The sequence below is a fragment of the Vigna radiata genome, chromosome 10, assembly GCF_000741045.1.
Source record: "Vigna radiata var. radiata cultivar VC1973A chromosome 10, Vradiata_ver6, whole genome shotgun sequence".
In the NCBI taxonomy this organism is placed as follows: domain Eukaryota; kingdom Viridiplantae; phylum Streptophyta; class Magnoliopsida; order Fabales; family Fabaceae; genus Vigna; species Vigna radiata.
The window spans coordinates 14851468-14873889 of NC_028360.1; the positions used below are offsets into that span (position 1 = coordinate 14851468).

The window sequence follows — 22422 nt, forward strand, 5'->3', positions numbered from 1 at the left end:
ATCAGAATCCAAACAGATTTTCTTCATGCGATAGACTGAAAAAAAATATATTCTATAAATACTTAAAACGATCAATGCACTTTTGCTCAGACATTCAACAAGCTTTACCAAATGGTCATATGAATAAAAAAATATAAAAAAAAACACTTTTCCATTGTTTATTCAGAAAAAAACATGAAAACCTCTTGGTAATGGTAAGTATGGTGATTAATCATAGTCCTATTTGGTTGCAGTAGCTTAGTTCCGCTTGCATTTCTTGACTTGCGACGCGTATTCCAATTTACATATGTGACTGTTATATCTAAGTTTGTTGACCCACTCAATCAAATGGAGCAGCCACAAATGTTGAACTTCATCACCCCATTCTCTCACAGTTGACTCCCACCCAAACACAACCATTAAAGGAACAAACACTAAGAATCTTCCAACGTTGACTACCTTATTTTCTTACACTTAACAACCATCTTTCTTAATACAACATGCTTAGATTAAGATCCCATAATTACTCCATCATCGCTGCTAAATTTATTCCCAGTCACATGGTAACGCTGTACGGGACAACTACTCTTATCTTTGCCTCTTCAATCACTTAATGATGATTAAATTTCCGGTTATTTTTTAAATAAATTTACAAGTTCTTCTAATTTATAAGTAGTAATATGAGAACGTAAAATGTTTTTTTCTGTAACTATGATTTGCAAGTTAAGAAAACATGTTGATCGAAAAAATATATATATTAAAGTTGAGTGAAGGTTACATAATGTATGAAGTTAAAACTAAGTATTTATCCGTATGTGTACGTTTTGGAGAAATACAGTCAACTTAATGGGTTTGGGACTGACGACATGGCTACGCAAGAAAGACGAAAGGGATGAAGAGGTTGGTTTTCTGTAGTACACATGGAACCTGTTTGGTTAAACCGTCCAACAATTTTCTCATTTTTCACTTCAACCATCAAAATCACCGTTCCAACTTTAGATACGAAAAAAATATAAAAAAACGAAATGTGCTGCAAAGAGACAGATGTGAAAAGGTGGAAAAAATTGTTCACTTGAATTCCAAATTTCCAACTCTTGTTTTTAGAACAAATCAAATTGCTTCTACATCACACACGTAATGGAAGCTTCCTCTAAGGAGAGAAGGTGGACCAGTTAGAGAGACATAACACGTCGTTTGTGTAATTTCATAATTAAAGGGGTTTCTTTGTCAATACAAAAACTTAGACTTTTTTTTTTCCTATTTGAGAGTGGGAATATCATAATGCAACATCAATTCATACTTTAAACGAATTAAAGCATCTAGATTATGCGTGCTTTTATTTTAAAAATTCAATTTTTTTTTTTTTCATAATGGTTTTCTTGTGTGAGACTTTTAGTCATCTTTGGACATCAACTACTCAACTACCTAACCCCACCCAGTCCTATAATAACCCCCCATTTTCCCTCATTCTCTCCCACAACCTCCTCCATTTCCTTCATCTTGAGAGGGTTTGCATTTGCCAGAAACCGAAACCGAAAACGAAACAATCAATCGAGCAAGGTTTCAACAACCACTTGCTGTCAATTTAGATCTCCCTCTCGTAAGTTGTCAGCAGGAGCAGGCAACCTTTTGAGGATCAAGCAAGAGAGGATCAAGGGGCTGTGTAGTTTGGAGAAACATGGTTGGAAAGCTGTTGGTGGTGAGGTTTGTTTTGGCCATATCTCTGTTCAGCTCTCTCCTTCTGACAACCTCGGCACAGTCACAGACATGCTCGAACCATACCTTCACTGAGAACAGGGTGTTTCGCACGTGCCGTGATCTTCCTCACTTAAGCTCTTATCTTCATTGGACTTATGATCAGGCCTCAGGCAGGTTGGACATAGCATTCAGACACTCTGGAATCTCCGACACAGACAGGTGGGTTTCGTGGGCTATAAATCCCAACGGTGACCTCACTTCATCTATGATTGGAGCACAGGCTCTGGTGGCTATCTCACAATCTGGTGGCGCCCCAACAGTATACACTTCTTCCATCCAAGGTTACTCTACCCAGTTGGCAGAGGGAAACATCTCTTATCCTCACACTAACTTGACGGCTACCCGTCAGAATAATGAGATCACCATCTATGCCACCCTCACTCTTCCAAGCAATACCGCTAGTTTGGTCCATCTTTGGAATGACGGTTCTCTCTCTGGTTCTACCCCTCAATCGCACTCTATGTCCAACATCCAATCTAAGGAAAGTTTGGATCTTCTTTCTGGTGTCAGTCAAGCAGGATCAAGTGGGGGTTCACTTCGAAGAAGAAGAAATGTAAGTACCTATTTTTCTGGTTTGTTTCCTTGAGAATAAAGATTTATTCTACATGGTTTGCCAAGGAGGTGTTTGAAATTTTGTTTTATTTTTTGAGAAGTTGATTGAAGGATGTTGGTTTGTTGTCAGGTCCATGGAATTCTAAATGCTATGAGCTGGGGGACTTTGATGCCCCTTGGTGCCATCATAGCTAGGTATTTGAAGGTGTTCAAATCTGCTGACCCTGCTTGGTTTTACCTTCACGTTACCTGCCAAACCTCTGCATACATAGTTGGTGTTGCTGGTTGGGGAACCGGTCTCAAGCTTGGCAGTGACTCGGCTGGTGTTACGTACGACACCCATAGAGCACTCGGAATCACCCTCTTCTGCCTTGGAACCCTTCAGGTATGATTTATGAGATGCTCTTCATTAGTTTATTTCCGAACCCTCTTCTTTTGAATGCTATGGGGGCTCAAAGAAACTACCTCTTTCGCTGAATACAGGTTTTTGCTCTGCTTTTGAGGCCCAACAAGGATCACAAAATCAGAATCTACTGGAACTTTTACCACTACGCCATCGGATACGCGACCATAATTATCAGTATCATCAACATATTTAAAGGGTTCGATGCGTTGGAGGTTTCCGTAGGGGATCGCTACAATGACTGGAAGCATGCTTACATTGGCATTATTGCAGCTTTGGGTGGTATCGCTGTGCTTTTGGAGGCTTACACATGGTTCATTGTGTTGAAGAGGAAGAAATCAGCGAACAAGACAGCACATGGTATCAATGGAACAAATGGAGTTAATGGGTATGGTTCTAGTGCACAGCATGTGTAGGGAAAGTGAGCGTATACTTGATTTTTGGCTTCTGAATTTTATCTATACTAGTTTTGTTGTTAACTCCATTTCTGTCTGTATATTTGTTTACACGTGTAGTGTGTTTAGCACACTCCCAGTAGCTTAGAGTTTGGTTTTGATGTGAAATTCTTTGATAGGATAGTTAACGAGTTCCTGCTATTCCAGAGGATACTTTGTATCGGTTTCCATATTTGTATTTATTTACCTCCATCTCACTCTTTCTCTATACCTTTCAGTTTCAAATATCTTCTTATGTTGTTAGATAAAAGCTATTGCATTTTTTCTTTTATTTTCATTTTATGAATTGTTTGAATTCAACCGTAGAGAGCTGCGAATAAGAACATAAATGCTATAAAGAGTACAGGCTGGACATGAGATGTTAGGGTGAACATTATTGACCTAACATGATTGGAATGGTGTGAATTTATGAAGCCGCGGGGATGGATGCATTATGCTCTTTTTGGACATTTGGACTATTCTCTGCCTATCTGCCTTAAACTAATCCGTATCAAATCAATATTTAATAGACCTTCATCTTCTTTTTCTCAAAGTTTGAAAACCGAACCCACAAGTAGGTGCGCACGCCAACTTATTTTTATGTGTAATAAGTTTCTACTTTCATTTGTTCTTGTATTTCGGCCAACCTCATGCGAAAAAAATAGTTCATCGGAAGTCTCCACACCCCATGTGAATGGAATTAATTTAAAGCGGCTGAATAACTTTTCTGAACGCTGTTATTAAACTGATATGTACTTCCACACATAATAGTTTGTTTCCTGATTTCCACGATTAAAGTACCAAAAATACTCCATAATGAGCTCAATCAAATAAACTGAATTTCGATGAATAACTGGCTAGGTACATTTTCACCAAGATTCTTGCTTAATTTTCTTGTTTCACGCCACCACTCCACCTCGTGTGGGCACTATCTTTTTTAGAACATCCTTTAATTGAACTTGTGAAACAACAAATGGAAAACTATCTCTGCCTATGTGATGTTTGATGAAGTGGTGCTATGCCTGTCTTATCTCAATATAATAAAATCGTGTAGTGCAGTTTTATCCTTAATATTTCACAGACCCCATTTGTGATCTTGTGGAACTATGCTTTTGCACTTGATCGTGTTCGTGATCAAGCTCTTTCCAAAAACATGAAGTAAACCTTTAGTTTCTCACCATTTAAGGCATTGTATGTGACAAGTAAATCAGTCTTCCAATAATTAATCTTTGATATATCAACCTCAAACTTAATTTTCATGAGATACTTAAGGAATACGATAATGTTTTCTGCTTAAAATCTTATGACTAAAAGATTTGTAGATTTCTTCTTGTTACATGTGAAGGTGTTGGTTTGTTGGTTGAATTTTTTCCTTTTGAAGATTGATTAGGCCCAGGAGGATAAAAATGGATCAGATAGCTTGAGGTTTTTCGTCCGAATATATGCAAAACATGATTAAAAATCAAAAGAAGGATCCTCCATCACAATCTCACTTCAAGCTTGATTAAATTCAGAATCTAGATCACCAAAAATATTAACAGCATCTGCATCATTAACACACGAGACATTGAACCAAAATTATATTACATATGTGCTCAAACAGTCACATTCTCCCCTTCAAATTCTATTGTAGTGCTACTTTCAGTAAAAGAAATATACAGAATAAACGAATTGCTAAAACAATTGTTATGAACTTAAGTGAAAATAACATTAATAAAATATATTATTAGACGATTTGTGTTAACCTTGCTACATAATTTAAATCGGCAGTTAAAGGTGCCCATTCACTGCACAATTGTCGATGTAAGGCCTTAATATTGGATGGGTTAATCAGATACCAGTTGTTTGGGTTCCATGTTAATTTGGGTTGTTTGGATAAGTTTATATTCAACCAATTTTTTTAATATTTTTTATTTTAAATAAATGAAATAAATACAATGAATTTTTAACTAAAAAAAAATGTATAATTTTAATAATGATTTTTATAATAAATTATGATTTTATTTCTCGAGAGTTTAGATTTTATATAGTTTACTATTATATTTTATCAAAAAATATACTAAAAATAAAATTTAAAATATACCATACAAATTTATAAATATCAAACATAAATTATCAAATATCATAAAATTCTAATTCAGAATCTCAATATATTACTCAATTTTATTTATTTAACTGAATCATGTGTTTAAATTTTTAATTTCTTTTAAATCCATTATAAGGCTGTTAAAACGAGTTGGCTACGAGTTAACCTGATTCAGTAAAGTTCGGACCAGATTAGTTCACCATCCAACTCCATTTTTTTTTAAGTTATATTACAAAAGTGAAACTTTAAATATAACATACTCTTATTTCTCTAAGTTGATTTGAAATGATGCATACCAACACCGTGTTCTACAAAAGCAGACCGAGTTTGGCAAACGCAGACTATGCTCAGATACCTTTGTAGATCATGCTTGTTCCAGATGATGCGTTGCAGAAAAAAGGTTACTTTTTGGATTGAAAAAAAATTGTAATTAAATAAACCAACTCGTTTAATTCACCCATATTTAGTAAGCCGATTGAATTTAAATTTTTTAAATTCGTTAATAAATAAATCGCATTAAATTAACTCACTAAATAGTCTATCTATAAGGACTAGGTCAGGCCAAACCAAGTGACTCATTTTGACATCATAATGACACATGGATGTTTTGCTTAGGCCTACGATGTCATAAAAAGGTTCACTTCTTTTAAATGATTTAAAGTGATTTATTATGCAAAAGAAGATTTGTCATCGAGCACTTTTGATTCATATAAGAACTTAACAATTCTGATAACTTTATCAGATCACTTTTACAAAAAAAAAAATGTAGAATCTTAAAAATTAAATGACCAAAAGGTAAATAAACTAGAAAAGATGGCTATAGGATAAGTTCTTGCCATTGATTAATAGTAAATTTCCTCACACCATATGGCGCAGAGCATCAACAAATGCATCCTTTAAGAAAGGGTTTGAAGCTGCTACTCGCTGAGATGTTATGTCAAAATCTGCACCAGACCTGAAGCAAGCGAAACATCGGATGTTGACGTAAGCATGGAATATTTCCAACAATCTGCAACTGTGTCTGATAGCACAACTACTACGAGTCCTAAAGCTCCTATAGAATTGGACTCTCACATTGGGACTAAGCCTAAGAGGAATGTGGGCAAACCGATCCGCTAGACACTAGAATCCCCGTAGGTTCTTTTATTACAATTATAACAGATTCTAGTTTTATTAATTCTGCAATTCTGTTACGATGTCATGTTACTGCAATTTTTTTTATTCCGTTTCCTTTACTTGAGTCCAGCCAATTATTACTTTGATATGAATAATAGGAGAAGAATTCTGAATCGTTTATTATTTTCTTTGTTTGGACATTCTCCTACTTATCTTTGAATTCAAGGAATATTAGTTTCCCTACCAGTATTATAGCTTTCTAAAGTGCTAGTAAGTCCTGTTAACTGTTTCTACAGTATGTCACAATGCATGTCCATCTAATAATGTCAGCATAACTGTCCACAAGATGAAGATGCTTGCGAAGAACCAACTGCACTATGTACCTAACTGGGCAGAGACTATCTAGAAGTTAATACTTAGTCCCTTCATGAAGCATAAGGATATCTAATCAAAGTTACTTACGGATCAAACACAACTCCTCCAGCTTCTCTAACAATGACAGCACCACCTGCCACATCCCTAGAAAAAGAAAGAGACCTTGTAAATCACATTACTACATTGCCCAACATTAATGTAGTTTGAGATATTCATACCAAGGACCACCAAAGCCAAGTTCAAAAAATATGTCCAGTCTTCCACATGCAATTCCACAAAGATTCAGAGCGCAGGAGCCACTCATTCGAAGAGATCTCACCTGATATAGAAAAGGTGTTACAGCAGAAACAGTAATATCACCTTAGTCCAGTAGATTCCATGAAAAATCCCAGCTTTACCTTGAAAAGCAAGCTTTTAATCCTATTAGTAGATTCATCTACTGTTTCTTTGTCACGTTTTGTTCCAACCTGCTCTTTCAGAAGAGAAGAAAAATGAGTTTCAAATTTGTCTTGATTCAAAATGCACAATATTTATGAATCTGACCAATAATCTCAGTGTTCCAAGTTAGAGTGAGATAACCTTACTAACCAAAAAGACCAGATTTGTAGTAAATAAGCAGACTAATGCGGGTAAAACACAAAAAACTCACTGGGGATGCAACCTAAAACAGACTTCATAATCACAACTTACAATTTGCTAAATGATCACATTGATCTTTTGGGACCTTTGCACAAGTGCACAGAGGGAATGTGAAACACTTCATTGATGTAAAAAATATGTGGAAAGATATATAAGAATTTCACGCCATAAACTATAACATAACAGGCTTGACTTACCTCAGTTGCAAGAAGAGAGCTAATCAGTTCAGTTTGTGAGGATACTGTGAAATTTCAAGGCATCAGCATAACATTTAAATTAAAAACAATCAACAAAAAAAAAAAAAACAGACGACACACCTTTTATAGGATCCCCATTTAAAAAGGCACCCTTTCCACGGATCCCAGTAAAAAGCTGCATACAACAATCCCAAATTTTAGTTTGTATACTATGCAACAGAGGAAAATTAATTAAAAATACTACGTAAAATGTCATATGGTTAAGGCTGATTTACAGATATATTAAAGTCTCATGTTCCTGAATGAATTAAGTCAATGTCTACTCTCAAACATGTCTTCTATAACATTAAGGTTAGAGAAAAGAAAACAACATAACAATTGATTACAATATTCCAATAAAGTTCAATATTACCCTGTTTCTACATTTGGACAGTACCCAGAACAGCTAAAAGATAAAACAGCACATGCAGAATTTAACGTTGTATAAATTTTTGAATATTTCTAACGGAAATTTTAATTGTTTATAGTCGGTCACTTGTAAGCCATCCGTAACAGGGAAGATTTCTCACCTCATTAATAATTGGATTGAATACAACGCCAATTGTGGGAATTTTTCCAATTGTGAGACCAATGGAGACACAAACGAAGGGGAACCTGCACATAGTAGAACTCCGGTCAACCAATATGGACATATCAGTGCATCACAAATCCACTGTCACCCTAAACATCATAAGTAATTATTACCCATGTACAAAGTTAGTAGTTCCATCCAGGGGATCAACTATCCATGTGGGTTCATCTGTGAGTTCGGAAGTGCCATAGGCAGCTGTGGTTTCTTCACCAATGAACTAAGAAAACCAATTTCAAAGAACTTAAAGGAAAATTATACAGGCAAAAAAGAGAAAATAGTAACTCATCTTAAACTTGATTAATGAATATATGTACAGTTCAACCTTGTGAGTGGGATAGAGCTGTTTGAGATGATTAAATATGAGCTCTTCACATGCTTTATCGGTTTCTGTGACCAAATCAACCTGTGCATCATGCAAAAAGTAAAAGACAGTAAGCCAATGAGATATTGAGCAAGTTTATTATTGTACTTATTATTTTTTTAAAATAATTGATTATTATGATAAATTAAACAGATTTCTACCTTTTCATGTTTGTCTAATCAGCTTATTTAAAAATAAGCAAATCTTATGCTCTTCTTAAATAGATAATTTCAAAGACGCTTACTTTATGTTTAAACAAATTGGCCCATTCATCATTTTTTGCCATGATAATTTCCTTAACACTTAATTAAATTTCAGTCTGAACTTCTTTACAAGAACATAGGACAGGTACACCAAACTTCTCACTTAATTTTCTCCTATAGTCGTTCATATCCCACCTTTTTGGGCTTGGAGAGTCTTGGTCGCTTAGAAATTGATAAGAATTAAAAATTAAAACAAAAAAACACAGAAAATTAACCAGAAGTGAAACTTTTGGTTCCTATTTAAGATGATATTTTTACCATTAATTCATTATTTCACTGCTTATATGTAGGAGGACGCTTCCACGCTGGTTTCATGTACTAACTTAAAAACCCCTTCTCATGGTGGCTTCACAAAATAACAAACTCTTCCTCTTTATTTTGACTCATTTTTCACTCTTCCGGCACACAGCCAGAAATCGGAGTGCTCACACAGGGCTCAACGAAAAAATAGAGAGATAACAACAGCAGCAATATACAAGAGTTAGACGTAGGGTACCATTGGCCTGGCAGGACTTTGAATAATGAATGCAAGCGACAAAAAATGGATACACGGAATATACAAAGCATGTGAAGTGTGTGGGAGGGGCTAGACACAATCGAATTGATTATGAATTGACACCGGGTGAACCATGGCCCCTAGTTTAAGTTTATTAACAGGTGAATGCACCTTGGATTGTGATAAGAACGATATGCCTACAGTGCAAGAGAAAGGTTCACACAAGGATTGCCTGAAGTATTGTCTCTTGAATACTTGTACTATTTCATTCGAAATCAAATTTAATGTTTGTAATGTGCTCAGTAAACTAGAGTATAAAGACGGAAAGAATGTTGTGTAAATAGTTGCAACACGGAAAGAAGAAAAGCACTGACACAAAAAGGAAAGAAATATATGACATGCAGATTGCCTCGCATATTAAGCAATGAATACAGTATACAATAACTCCCAAAGAATGGCCCGTTTTAAGACTATATTGAAATCCAGACTTTAAAAATTGTTCACAATTGCAGCCGCAATGTCAAGCCTTGCAATGGCAGTTGTGGCCCCACCGGCTGCAATTTCACAACATTCAGGGTCATGAAAAAACAGCAATTGTAGCTGCAATCTGAATTTAAAACCTTCATTGAAACTATAGGGTTTCAGGTAGAGAAGACGAAAAGGCAGATAAGCGAGACTGCAGAGCCTAAAACGGAGTTAAACTTCATGTGTTGTTATACACTAAAACGTGATGATAAAACATTAGGCTATTATGATTCTTGTTCATAAGTTTCTCATAAACACTTTTAAGTTTAAAATAAATTTATCATTATTATTAATTCGGTTTATGCATAAATCAAAAAGAGCCGCATAGTGTTGGTGAGGAAGAGAATGAAGCGAGAAAGGTAAAAGAAAAGAGAGTACAGAACGGAGAGAACGCAATCAAACCTGTCCTTTGTGTTCCACGTGTTTGGTCTGGTAGAACCCTTTTCGAATAATCTGGAAACCATGCGCGTTCAATAGAGTAAGATACAGGAGACAAACGCGTAGAGTGAAAATGAACGGAAAGAGAAACGAATCAATGGAGAGATTTTCGAATGAAAATGAAGTGACCTCGCCAGCTTTCTGAGCCGCGTGAACCGCAGATGCGAGGAATTCCGAGAGCGAATCTACAGTTCAATTTCAGTGAGCAGAGTTTGCAATAAATAACAATTAAATGTGAGAAAAGGATAGAAATTGTATTGGATGAAACAAATACCATTGTCAATGTCAACCATTTTCTTCTTCAATCGTTGTCTGTGAGAGAAAGAGACTGAGAGTGAAGAAGGTGGCGAAATGAAATGATGTAGCAGAGCCTCTGCTTTTATTCTTGAACTTGTGTTTGCATGTACCGCGCCACCAACGATCAATCGCACATTTTCAATAAATAAATTCATCCGTTATTAAATAACTATTTATTCTACAACTGGGAATTTTTAATAAAATCATTTTCGCGATTTTTTTATTAGCAATGTAGTCTTCAATATCTTTTTGTAATTGAAATTTTAAAAACTATGTAAAAGGTTTTAAATTCTCATTCAGACGATCTTTGGGTCATTGAGTTTAACTAAAATAATAGATGTCGATGCACACTTCAATTCTGACGTCATTAATTCAGGCATATTCAATATTCGAATTGCAGACAGGGAACTAAAAAGAATCTCAATGAAAACTGTACTTTTTTTAATTTATTTGTCATAAAAAAATGTAAAAGTAGCTGTGAATGAATATTGATACAAATGTAGATAATTCTGAAAGTGTCATGAAAAAGTGATTTTAGAATCTGAATAATTATTGGTAAAGTAGCAGTGGTGAAAGGCATATGGAATATGCCGGAGATTATCCTGATGCTTTGATTTGGTTTTTAGCCACACAGTTTTCAATGTTTTAGGTTCCCTGGTTGTGTCCAAATAGGTACCAAACATGTACCTGAAGAAGGGGATGTGATGTGAGTACCCTTATCACGCTTGATCTGTAAAAGCCTCCTCGCATGTATGAGCCACAAATGAAGAGGCCCACAGCTACTCTCAATGCTGTTGCAAAAATAGGGAAAAAGGCAATAAGAAGTTGACTGTTACCTCTTCATTCCAGGACATGCAATTATGTATTCATTTTTTGGGAGCTAAAGTTGGAAATTCTCAACTCCTTAGATCATATCATTACCTCAATTATTTCACAAAATATCATTAATCTATCCGCCTCAATTATTTCAGCTGGATAATATTTTAAAAACTATGTAACAATTTATTTTTCTTTTTAAATTTTATCTTGAAATTACCACTATTTCAAAATTTTATTTAATTCGTTTGAAGCTGTATTTTAAAACACAATTTCAAGATGTTTTTTTCAAGTTTAGGGTACAGTTCTACTCCCAAACATAACTTCATATTTTTATTTTACTCTATAATTATACTTAAAAATACAATTTTGTCTCTTTAATTTAGAAAGAAAACTCAAATTTAACTTCTAAACCTGACTTTTAAATAAATTTTAAAATGTAATACTACAATCTTGCTACAAAACCAACTTCAACATAAAAAGAAATAATAATAGTTTATGTAAAGTTACATCACTTATGTACTTGGCTGACAAAGGCGTTATCTAGATATGATTACACTATATTAAACTTCTCCCATGAACTAAAATCAACTCAACTCCTGAACAAATTAAATGAGAACCCTATGAAGTTACGGAAACTAATCTTAACTTCTTATTTTCTTTTTCTAAACACTACACAAGATTTTGCGAAACAAATATTTTGAGATTGCATGACCTCGAATACCTTTATTACTTATAGACCTGGAAAGACATGATAAACCGCACGTAGCTCGTTAAGCAATTTATTTATCTACAATTTTTAAAGGGCGTAATAAAATTACAGCAAGAAAGCATCGAAGTCTGTATGAAATGATAGTCCCATCATGATAAAAACTAATAACTATTACAATACACGATTCGCTAAAGTGAAATGACACATGGTAACGTGCTACTTAAAACAATATGCACTTCAGGTGCATTGTTCACTGGGTTAAAGAGCTTCGATTTCCTTCATCACTTGAGCTTTGTCAGCTTCAAATTGTTCATCCTCTGCACAACCACAACAAATAAGTGATTATAAGAAACTGATAATTGATACCACAAAGAGGAAGGCATCACTTACCTTTATCAATTTTGAAGTCTTCCAATAGTCTCAGCATCTTACTTTTGTTTGCGACAAATATACTGACGATATCAGCTGGTTTATGTTGGTTAGCAGCAAATAACTGGTATGACAAGCAAATATCAATAAACGCATGATTCAGAACAGTCATTCCAAATGTGTGCTATAATATTACTACAGTAATACCTTGAAAACATGAAATGCTTCAATTTGTATGCTCTTGCTTGACTCCTGTAGGAAGAAATCAGTACCAACCATTAAAATCCACTTTAAACACATGCTAAGGTTCTTAATCTTCCCTCCAATATATAATACTATCACCAAAATTTATTTGAACATTAATCTTTAGCATTGTAATCTTGACAGACTACAATAGTACTAGGGTGAAGATAATTTGACGGAACTGATGCACTTCCACACGTTAAAAACGGCAAATATATCAAGTGTGGATAAGGATTGGCAGACACAGATGAAGAACAAAAACAAAGGTACATAATAAGGCACGCCATTCAAGTTTTATGTAAATGACTCGTACTCTTAGAAGATTCATTAAAATCCTCAAGTTGTCTCTTGAGCTCACATATCGTGTCATTACTGCTGAATTTGAACGGTCAAGTAATATATCTCCCAACAACTGTGTAAGAGAAAATCAACTCAGTAATCATAAATAGATCATACTCAAATGAACAGAAGACTGTAAAGACCAAAACTCCAACATTAGGGGGGGGGGGAGGCGGAGATGGAGAGCAAAGAAAATGCATGCACGAACAGGCAAAGACACTACCGAAATCCACCAAGAAAGTATCTGTTGACTAGCTGTGATACTTTTGTTTACAATTTTCAGGAAATTTCACAGGTCAAATGAAATACAAATGTACACACAAGGAGGTGTACGATTCTCAAACCGAAATTCAAGTTTTCAAAAGGCAAGAATTATAATTGAGATCAAAATTAAATTTATATGGATAAACCAAAAAATTATATAGAACCTTGACAGCTTGGCGCCTTGTAATATAATTGGAAGATTCCAACAGCTTAGTGTTATATTCTGCAAAAAACTGAAAGCAGCAATAACAAAGTGAATATTCCTTGATAAGTAATGGACATTAAATACTTGAATAAACTAGGTACAAATAAAACATGTTAATATGTCAGCAGCATAAAGTTTTAAAACATATGTTCGAAAAGGTAATATTTTAAAAAATCCCTACTTACAACTACCGAAGTGAAGTTAATCATATAAAAAAATTAAACACCTGTTTAATAATCACAAAAACTAGATGACTTTTTGATAGAAAATATGGTCATCCACAATACATGCAGAATAATTTTCTACAATATCTTTTATCTGTTCAGAAATCAATACTTAGAAATTAAAAGCAGAGAAACAAAAAATATAAATCTACTATGGTCATTTCTTATGAATGAAAAGGATAAATCTAAAATAGTAATCAGAACTTGAGTTTTTAAATTCGTGTAAAATTATTATAATTTATACCAAAGACACTAACCTTTAAAAACTCTATAAAATTAAGTCAATAATGTTCATAGAATCAAATTATAAGCTGTTTTGTGAAAAACTTAACTAAAAAAATAACACTCATGCATATTATTTAGCAATAGAATGTAATAAAAAGATAAAGGTGGCATGGAAGTGAGGTGTATAAATTAAAATTGAAACACTACTTTATACAGAGGTTGAACTTTGAAGGGGTAACCTACCCATTCATAATTCTTGGAAAGGAATTCGGCTACTGTAGATTTATGTCTTGTCAAGAGCTCCTGAGACAACACAACACTATGTGTCATGAACTCTGTTGAAAAAATGTTCATTGCACAAAGGAATTTGTAATCACAAGTTCTTTCACACAAAATGCACCTTAAAGGTAGCCGCAGCATCGGCAGCAATGTCAAAATTTGGGAGTTGGATATAGTCAAAGAATTTCTTCATAAGTGGTGAGTTGAGAACATATCTGATATAAAAACATGAAGAATTAAGCAACACTATAGTTATGATGTGAGGGGAAATTATATGTCCTGGGTCTTCATAAGGTGTTCAATTTTATTTTTTTCACAAACTTCAAACACAACACCAATCTCATTTTGTATGAATCTAGAGGAGGACACATATAAGAAAAGTATAGGAATCAAAAGAGACAACCCATGACTAGGAAATGCAGAGCTATTCTAACATAGATTACAACCTTAACAGTAGTTTCTAGTAGTCACCAATCATTAACAGCTTTATAGCACACACACACACACACAAAATATGAATTGATCACATTCTTTTTCCTTACTTTGCAACAATTTGATGTCGTATACACTCCCTTAGCATTGCACCATAGTGTAAAGCCATATCTGTGTTTTCATAGCTGAAAAACAGCAATTATTAGTCAGTTGCATACAAGATTTAGAATCAATACCTGGGTAAGTGTCACTTATTGACAGCTGCAGTAAGAAAAAAAGAAATAACATACAAGTCACAAAACTAAATTTAAAAATCACAAAAATCCACTGATCGGGACATGAGATTATCATCATGTCTGATTTTCGAGAAATTAAATTTTCAAGGTTGACAAAAAAAAAATTATTTACAATCATTTGATTAAGCAGAAGAGTCCACCATACTGATTGCAAAGCTAAAAAAAGAAAGAATGTCATCCAATGTTTTCTTACCCAACTATCAAGACATCCATAAGATCCAGATTTTTCTCCAGGTAATCAGATGCAATCAACTTAAACTGAACCTGTTGCCTTTGTAAATTTGCAACAACTTGAGTGGCATCTTTTCTGGCCTGCAAAAGCTCACAGTCACCAGGTTAGCAAATAGTACACAATCACGGTACAGCATCTGGATAAACATGTGATTCTACCCCATCCAAATTTTTAATAAGCATACTCATCATACAAAGGGTACCTAAACCAACAGCATAATCAGGAGGTCTAATAAATTTCATTAATACCTCCAGATTCAATTTTGGAAGACATTTGATAAACAGTCGCAATGTGTCCTCCTTAAAGAACTCCTGAGTCAACTGTGCGCAAGCTTCCGCAACTGGTTCAGAATCACTATTTCCATACAGGATTTGCTTAAGCTCCCTGATGTTTTTAAATAGCTCGGACATTTGCTGTTAGATGGACCACACAAACATCATAAAAATCAAATAAGAACTTACGGATTCCCGTACAAAAAGCCAAGATCCAATAAAAAATCATCAAACAAAATAATTCCACGGGTTCCAATTTGCTTACACAAATTCACTGACAATGTATGATGATAGCATATCAAGTTTAATTACTTTTACCACTAAGTTCCACCCGCCAAACCGAACAAAAGAACAAAATTTGCAATATTAAAATAAGAGGATTAACCACCAACAATAGAACTATTAAAAAGCAACTTAATACCAACTACAGTGATTAATCCTATATGTTCTAAACTATGAGAAAAAACATCAATCATAAGTTAAAGAATGTCGCATGCAGGGTTTTTGTGATTCACAAATCATCAATGGAGAAGTATTAAGCATTGGGAACTCAAGGCGGAACTTCTTGTTTATTTTATTTTTCCAGCCAACAATCACAGTTACACAGTTAGTTGAGATCAGAGAATCAGGAAAATAAGAAATTGAAAAAAAAAAAGAGTAAAAAATGCGATCTAAAACTAAGGGAACAAGCAACATGCAAACCTTTTCTTCTCTTTTGCTTTCGCGGGATTCAGAGTTCCGATCAACGAAGAGTAGAAGATCTCTGGTGTGACGCACTACATCTGCAGGAGTGCGAGGTTTAGACTTGAAGAGACCTTTCATCTTCTCAAAGTGCTGCGTGTAATCTTTCCTTTTCTCTCTAATCACACACTCTAGTTAGGGTTTGTGATTCTCAGATAGTGGAAGGGATGGGCAAAATAAGAACAAGATGAATCTGGATATTTTAATAATTTCCAAATATAATTATTATTTATTTATTTATTTATTTATTTACTTCAGAGATTTTGTTGGAGAATTATAGAGGAACTGAACATGGATGAAAGTAAAAGATGAGGTAGCCGATTGAGATTGGACCTCACACTAATACCAGAAAAAACAACCCTCTTGCTTTCATAATTCATCTCAATTTTATTTACTGGCTCCAGTTTCAGCCAAACACAAAATACACTCACTTAGCAAAACTTAACTTACTATTATAAAAACTCAACTGCTGTCATAAGTAACCAAATGAACTAAACAACACTTCAATTCCATCACTGTCAAACTTATAATATTTTTTTAATGTATAGTTCCATTCTAATCAATTTTTAATATATAAATTTTTAAATAACATAAATTGTGTTTATTTTTAATTATTTTCTAAGAATTCAAATGTTTGCAAGTTTTTTTTTTACTAGGAAGAGAATAATATGAGGCGAGAGATAAGGTCAGTTGTAGAAAGTAAAATATAATAAATAATTATTTCCACAAAAGATAATTAAGAATATATTTTTAAAAACTAGAAGATATATTCGCTTTTATATATCATATCAAGTTTTACGTAGTCTTTAATTTTTATTTTCTTATTTTAATTCAATATTTTTGTTCATTTTGTGGACTATATAGATAAAGGTGTATTTGAAGTGTGGAAAAATGACCCGACAGTATGATAACAAATTTAAATTGTATTACAACAATATTTTGGTTTTTGCAACGAAGGTTTTTTGTTCTTAACTTCTGTGGACCAAATTTAATGTGGTCAATTTTAGTTAAAGTATTTTGAACTAAAAACCCAACCTACCATTTTCTCTGCATTTTTTTTCCTTGAACAAACTTTGCTGGAGACAGATTTTCTTAATCAGTCTCTCTTTCTTGTTTTTTTATGTTCAAATTTGTTCATTGTTGCCTTATTTATCTCGATCATGTTTTCATATTTTGATATGATTCTTCTATAGGCTGACAACATTTAATGGTATAAATTAACATTTTAATTAACAACTGCATAACTGAATTGTGTAATTTCTAATCATTTTAGCTGTTTATTTTCCTTCCTAGTTATTTCAGTCCATATATTACTTTATTTAATTAAATTTTTTTTTAGTGTTAAGCATCTTAGTCTCGTAAATGGAGATGTACAAACAAATAATACAAATTCTATAATATTTTTTTGATAGATGATGTAGTGACAGTAATTTCTATCTCTCAACGCCGTAACACTGTAGAAGAACCTCTGCAATATTTTTTTTTTTTGTTTTATTGACAATTTGTAGAGTGGCTCCAAGCTTTAAAATTTTTTAAAATAACATTCTAGAAAAACTGATTGGAAGCATAAGATTTTAGGAAATACTGTTCATGATTCATGCATGTATTATTTATAATTCTTGAATATACCATAATGCTACAAATAGTGTAAGTCTTAAACATGTAAACATATAAATTATTAGTAAAAAATGGTTTTTTATAACGAGTTTTTATGTTTTTATACATGTGAAAATCTATTTGATATAAAAGTGAATAAGGTTCGAAGCGACTTTTAGTTAATTCAATAAAATAATTCTTGTAATGTAAGGGGTCGGTCAGACCGATCGGAGGGATCGGAGGGAGTAAAGCCTACATGCAGGATGATCGGTGGAATCGAACGTACAAGGGACTTAAAGCTATAATGGTAGTGGTGCTGAGAAGCATTTATTAGTTTCAATGAAAAAGTAACGAAAGATCGGTTTACGGAAATTAATGGTCAGTTATGAACGCGTGGTTTATAAATAGGAAACCCTTGGTCAGGTATACGCACTTTTTTAATAATAAGATTCACCCAATTTCCTGGAGACTTATCTAACTTAAGTGTCGGAATGTTTTCTTTGCAGGACACCCCCTTCAGTATTCAAGAGAACCAACAAGTTGGTCGATTGGAAGGAGGGGTGGAACTCTGACATCTCGATTTTGAACCCTATATACTGGAACAATTCTCATTTTAAAACTTTGTTTTTATTATGGTTTAAATTTATGATGTTAATTGAGGTTGCAAAAGAACCCAATTAAAAACATATAGCATAATTTATTTTAATGAAGACTTAGATTAAATATATGGTGTACTTAAAAGGTTAATTAATCTATAATAAAATATAATATTGTATGTTCATAATGATAACATATTTTGAAATAAGACGTACATAATTCTTAATAGTATATCCATTTCTTTACTAAACGAAGTTAATTTATTTTGAAAATTATACAAATGGTTCTCGTTTTAAAAATTTTACAAGACGTAATGCCAACATTGTTTGAAAGAAGTCGCCAGAGGAATGCACAGGTTTTGATCATCGTGATGAAGTCTTAACATGTAATGACAATTTCTGTGCAAGTTCAAGTCACCCAACATAATTTGATTAAAAATGTAATTAGATTAAACACTAATTAATGAGAAGAAATTGTACTCCACACTAACTATTTCAGTTAAAACTTCTGTATAAGAGAACTTATGCAAGTCATTATCGACTTCATATTTTATTTGAAATTGTGCTCACCTCTCATTTTAATATGAATTATTATTTTTAACTGAAGTTGTCATACGCTTTAACAACTTTAGTATTAATTTATTTTAACTCCTTTGACAGATTTATTGTAATAGGTTTCAAATTGAAGTAGTCATCTCCTTTAACAACTTTAGAACTATTTATTGCAAAAAATAGTTCTAAAAATATATTTTTTTTATGAAAAATATCTGAGAATGAAAATCACAAGTATTTTTTTTTAAATTGTCTTTAAAAAATTTTGAAAAATAATCATGCAAATAATAGATATTTTTCTAACAATATATAGTAATATAAATTAATTATTATTTTTATATTGATATATAAAAAACATAAAGGATAGTATTTTTAACTTAATCCCTTTTGTATTTTGTTTTTTAAAGAATCACATATGTATAATTTTTAAAATAAATTTACCCTATTTCGTTAAAAAAAAACCCAATTTATCACTAGACCGATAAGGTTCTTTCCAACTCTCCCATTCACACATTTGAACTATTTATTTATTCAATTATTGCCCAAGCCCCCACACACTTCCTTTACAGTAGGTTTCCCTTTATATTAGTTGTGACCCATTTTTTGTCATAAAAAAAATATTAATCTACTTAGAAATTTCTTAATGAAAAAAATGTGTTTTATATCTGATGCGTGCTGCTTTGTTATATGATTTTTAGTGAATATTAGGTGACATGTTTCTGTCTCTATTCATAAAGCGAAATGATTTATTCTTACTAATTTGTCATTATAACACATTCAATGTAACAACGAGGCTGACAAAGAAAAAATAAAGATTGTACATCTATTAATATTTTATAATTAATTTGAAAAATGAATTATAACTTATTTAATCTATAAATTAAAATTAATCATTTGTAACAGGTTTTAGTCACCGGAGAGTACGATCTTCCTGGTCCACTGATTTGGGTGACTGGTCACCGTAGAGTCCGCCGTAATTTAATATATCAGGGCAAAGAAAAAAACGTTGGCAGGTTTAAACGAAAATGACCCTACACCTTGAAACCAGAGGCTCTAAATACCACATTAATAATTCATTTCATCATCAAAATTTACTCAACTTGTTCAACAATCACACCAGAAGCTTATGAATTTTTCTAGTACACAGATCAGAAATCATAAATGAAGGCAGAGTGAGGATAGAAGGATAGAAGAATATCCATTATATTATACAACAATAATTACATTAACTATTACAAACTCAAGCACATCCCAGTTTTATTGAGGAACAAAAACAAGAAATTAGGTGGGAATGGATTTCATAATAGAGAAAAGAGCACAACTCAACTGGAGTGAAATGAAGATGGGGATTGTTATCTAGGCGGGAAGGGGTTTAAAGGAAGTGAGGTTTTTGAACTTGAGCCAAGCTTTCTCCAACACAACGGCCTCGTAATTGGTGGTGGCGGATCCGCCCTTCGTCTTCAACACCAGGCGGTAGTTGGTGCCGGCCACCACCTGGGTCTCCCCCTTCAACACGCTCACCAGCTTCAGCTTCGCACCAGAACGTTTATCGTACTCACTCACTGCATACTCCGCGATCTCCACCACGTGCTGCTCTTTCACGTCCTTGATGGCCTCCCACCCGCCGAGCGCCCCTTCAGACCGCGTGGCGTAAGACACCAACATAAGAGAGAGGAGAAGAAGGCAATGGTGTTTCATCGTGATAATCATAGATTTGGATTTCCGTTAAGGAGAGGTTGTTCGTGTTTACAGCAGAGGAAGAAGACGGTATATATTGGGGTTTTGTGTGAACTTTCTAGGTCTCCGAATTCCTATTGTTAGTAAAACCGCGTTTCTGAAATGGTTAAATTCTGCGTTAAGGGATAAGATTATTTTAGTTAAAAATAACAGTGGTTTACTTAACATCTAAAAATGAGAAAGGCGTATATAGATAGTAACTAATTTTGTACAACTTTATAAATAGATATTTTCAGTTTTAATTATCTTACTGAAATTCATATTAAAATACAAATTAAAAAATAAGAAAAATATTTTTTTAACAAATTTTTTTAATAACTTTTTTATAACATGTGATAATCGATGATGAGTATGTTTTGATTAATAAAATAATAATACCTAATTTATTATAAAAAAAATTGTTAATATTATAATTCTAAAAATAAATAAAAATATATATTTCATAAATATACATAAACATATTTCTGGACACCATTTCTGACGTTTTTTTTTAATTATTAATTCATATCTAACCGTCAAACTCATTCATAACTTTTTGAAATTTCTTCTCTGTACATCACGGTTCGGAGATAATTAAGATGTGTAAGTTTTGTGATAATGAATTTAAAAATTATCTGTAATAAATTTTAATTAATTTAAAGTATATAGAAATGAAATTCTTATTTTATTTATTATGTAATATGTATCCTATTGATATTTAATGGAATGAAAAATATTTTTATTAGTATTTTCAATTAATGTTTTCGTAAGTTTTATAATAAAGTGATATTACCAAAGACCATAATATTTTATATTAAAATGGATTGAAACTCTTGAGTCAATCTATTTTATCATGGGTTTGAGATGAGTTAGGTTAGAAAATAATGTAAAAATTTGATGTGAGTCAATTTTGACCCGGCTTGTTAAGAACCTGACTCACCGGAATTGAACTCGTGGTGAATCAGGTTGGTTCACCAATCCACCTATTTTTTTTTATTGAAATCAAATTAATTAAATTAATTATTCAAATCCTATTTTTTTATTGAAATCAAATTAATTAAATTAATTATTCAAAACACATAACCTTTACTGTAGAGCTTCTCGTGTTGTGCTGGTATTTTTGTTAATGACTATATGTAGTTTCTTGGTCAAATGGTTGTGTATGTCTCATTAAAGTAAATTGGCAAAAATTTATGCTTCATAACTTATAATATGTAACAAGATAGTTCTTTTGTTTCATTTTCTTTTACATCAGTTGATCCAATTATTATTGTTTTATTTTCTTTTATATCAATTGGTTCAATTATCACTTTTTCAATTTGATGGACTAAAATAACATATTATAAGAATCTTAGAAATAAATGATGAAAATAAAGTTAAGTGAATCAATGAGCCAATCCATTTAAACCAACAACCTATAATAGATCGAGTTATATTCAATTTTTTTTAACTCACTAATAAATAAATCGAGTTGAATTCATTCATTAAATAGTCAATCCATAGTGAATCGGATTGAGTCGAAGTGAATTATCTAACACTGTTGTATCACCCACATGACAACGTGGTACTTGTCAAGTTACGTATATAACCAAAAAAGGTTTAGGTATCGTAAGTAGTAAGATAAAATCTACAGCATGGCTGTATTCTTATATACTTTTCTTTAATTCATTCACTTATTACTCGATAAAAAATATTAAAGAAAATAAACCTATTGAGTAAAACAATTTTTAACACTTCCATTTAGTAATAGAAAGTAAAAAATT

The 22422-nt window shown here is 32.8% G+C and overlaps 4 protein-coding genes across 6 annotated transcripts; 1 reads left to right on the forward strand and 3 right to left on the reverse strand.

Annotated features, from left to right (window-relative positions):
• Positions 1-1442: 1442 nt before the first annotated feature.
• Positions 1443-3374, forward strand: LOC106776144 (cytochrome b561 and DOMON domain-containing protein At5g47530-like). The gene is made up of 3 exons (XM_014663494.2): positions 1443-2290; positions 2420-2674; positions 2773-3374. Exons 1-3 carry the CDS (start codon positions 1658-1660, stop codon positions 3106-3108), a joined length of 1224 nt encoding a protein of 407 aa, XP_014518980.1. The 5' UTR covers positions 1443-1657; the 3' UTR covers positions 3109-3374.
• A 2521-nt stretch (positions 3375-5895) lies between these two features.
• LOC106774484 (inositol-phosphate phosphatase) lies at positions 5896-11366 on the reverse strand. 2 transcript variants are annotated; one of them, XM_014661493.2, is made up of 13 exons: positions 11238-11366; positions 10528-10643; positions 10383-10438; positions 10218-10268; positions 8493-8573; positions 8284-8387; positions 8109-8193; positions 7660-7714; positions 7540-7583; positions 7102-7170; positions 6922-7022; positions 6791-6847; positions 5896-6167 (listed from the first exon to the last, which is right to left on the reverse strand). In XM_014661493.2, the coding sequence occupies exons 2-13, from the start codon at positions 10544-10546 to the stop codon at positions 6071-6073; spliced, it is 819 nt and encodes a 272-aa protein (XP_014516979.1). In that variant the 5' UTR covers positions 10547-10643; positions 11238-11366; the 3' UTR covers positions 5896-6070. The 2 variants fall into 2 exon arrangements, with proteins under 2 accessions (XP_014516979.1, XP_014516978.1); XM_014661492.2 differs by lacking the exon at positions 11238-11366 and having other exon boundaries at positions 10528-11223.
• A 698-nt stretch (positions 11367-12064) lies between these two features.
• LOC106774469 (putative MO25-like protein At5g47540) lies at positions 12065-16455 on the reverse strand. 2 transcript variants are annotated; one of them, XM_014661472.2, is made up of 11 exons: positions 16161-16444; positions 15435-15599; positions 15148-15266; positions 14769-14843; positions 14348-14441; positions 14191-14250; positions 13458-13526; positions 13004-13102; positions 12655-12699; positions 12469-12571; positions 12065-12395 (listed from the first exon to the last, which is right to left on the reverse strand). In XM_014661472.2, exons 1-11 carry the CDS (start codon positions 16278-16280, stop codon positions 12337-12339), a joined length of 1008 nt encoding a protein of 335 aa, XP_014516958.1. In that variant the 5' UTR covers positions 16281-16444; the 3' UTR covers positions 12065-12336. The 2 variants fall into 2 exon arrangements, with proteins under 2 accessions (XP_014516958.1, XP_022642704.1); XM_022786983.1 differs by lacking the exon at positions 13004-13102 and having other exon boundaries at positions 16161-16455.
• A 3661-nt stretch (positions 16456-20116) lies between these two features.
• LOC106775371 (cysteine proteinase inhibitor 5) lies at positions 20117-20718 on the reverse strand. Its single transcript, XM_014662488.2, has one exon. It carries the CDS (start codon positions 20651-20653, stop codon positions 20300-20302), a length of 354 nt encoding a protein of 117 aa, XP_014517974.1. The 5' UTR covers positions 20654-20718; the 3' UTR covers positions 20117-20299.
• Between the last annotated feature and the right edge of the window lie 1704 nt (positions 20719-22422).

Bases quoted from the DNA above. Each gene is read 5' to 3' on its own strand.
- LOC106776144 (XM_014663494.2), top strand. From the start codon at position 1,658: ATGGTTGGAAAGCTGTTGGTGGTGAGGTTTGTTTTGGCCATATCTCTG. The intron at 2,291-2,419 runs GTAAGTACCTAT...GTTTGTTGTCAG, and splicing joins CACTTCGAAGAAGAAGAAAT to GTCCATGGAATTCTAAATGC. The intron at 2,675-2,772 runs GTATGATTTATG...CGCTGAATACAG, and splicing joins TCTGCCTTGGAACCCTTCAG to GTTTTTGCTCTGCTTTTGAG.
- LOC106774484 (XM_014661492.2), bottom strand. From the start codon at position 10,705: ATGAATTTATTTATTGAAAATGTGCGATTGATCGTTGGTGGCGCGGTA. The intron at 10,439-10,527 runs GTATTTGTTTCA...ATTGAACTGTAG, and splicing joins AATGGTTGACATTGACAATG to ATTCGCTCTCGGAATTCCTC. The intron at 7,715-8,108 runs GTGAGAAATCTT...TGTTGTATGCAG, and splicing joins TCAATCCAATTATTAATGAG to CTTTTTACTGGGATCCGTGG.
- LOC106774469 (XM_014661472.2), bottom strand. From the start codon at position 16,280: ATGAAAGGTCTCTTCAAGTCTAAACCTCGCACTCCTGCAGATGTAGTG. The intron at 13,527-14,190 runs GTAGGTTACCCC...TGCTGCTTTCAG, and splicing joins TTTCCAAGAATTATGAATGG to TTTTTTGCAGAATATAACAC. The intron at 13,103-13,457 runs GTTCTATATAAT...TCTCTTACACAG, and splicing joins CAAGGCGCCAAGCTGTCAAG to TTGTTGGGAGATATATTACT.
- LOC106775371 (XM_014662488.2), bottom strand. From the start codon at position 20,653: ATGATTATCACGATGAAACACCATTGCCTTCTTCTCCTCTCTCTTATG.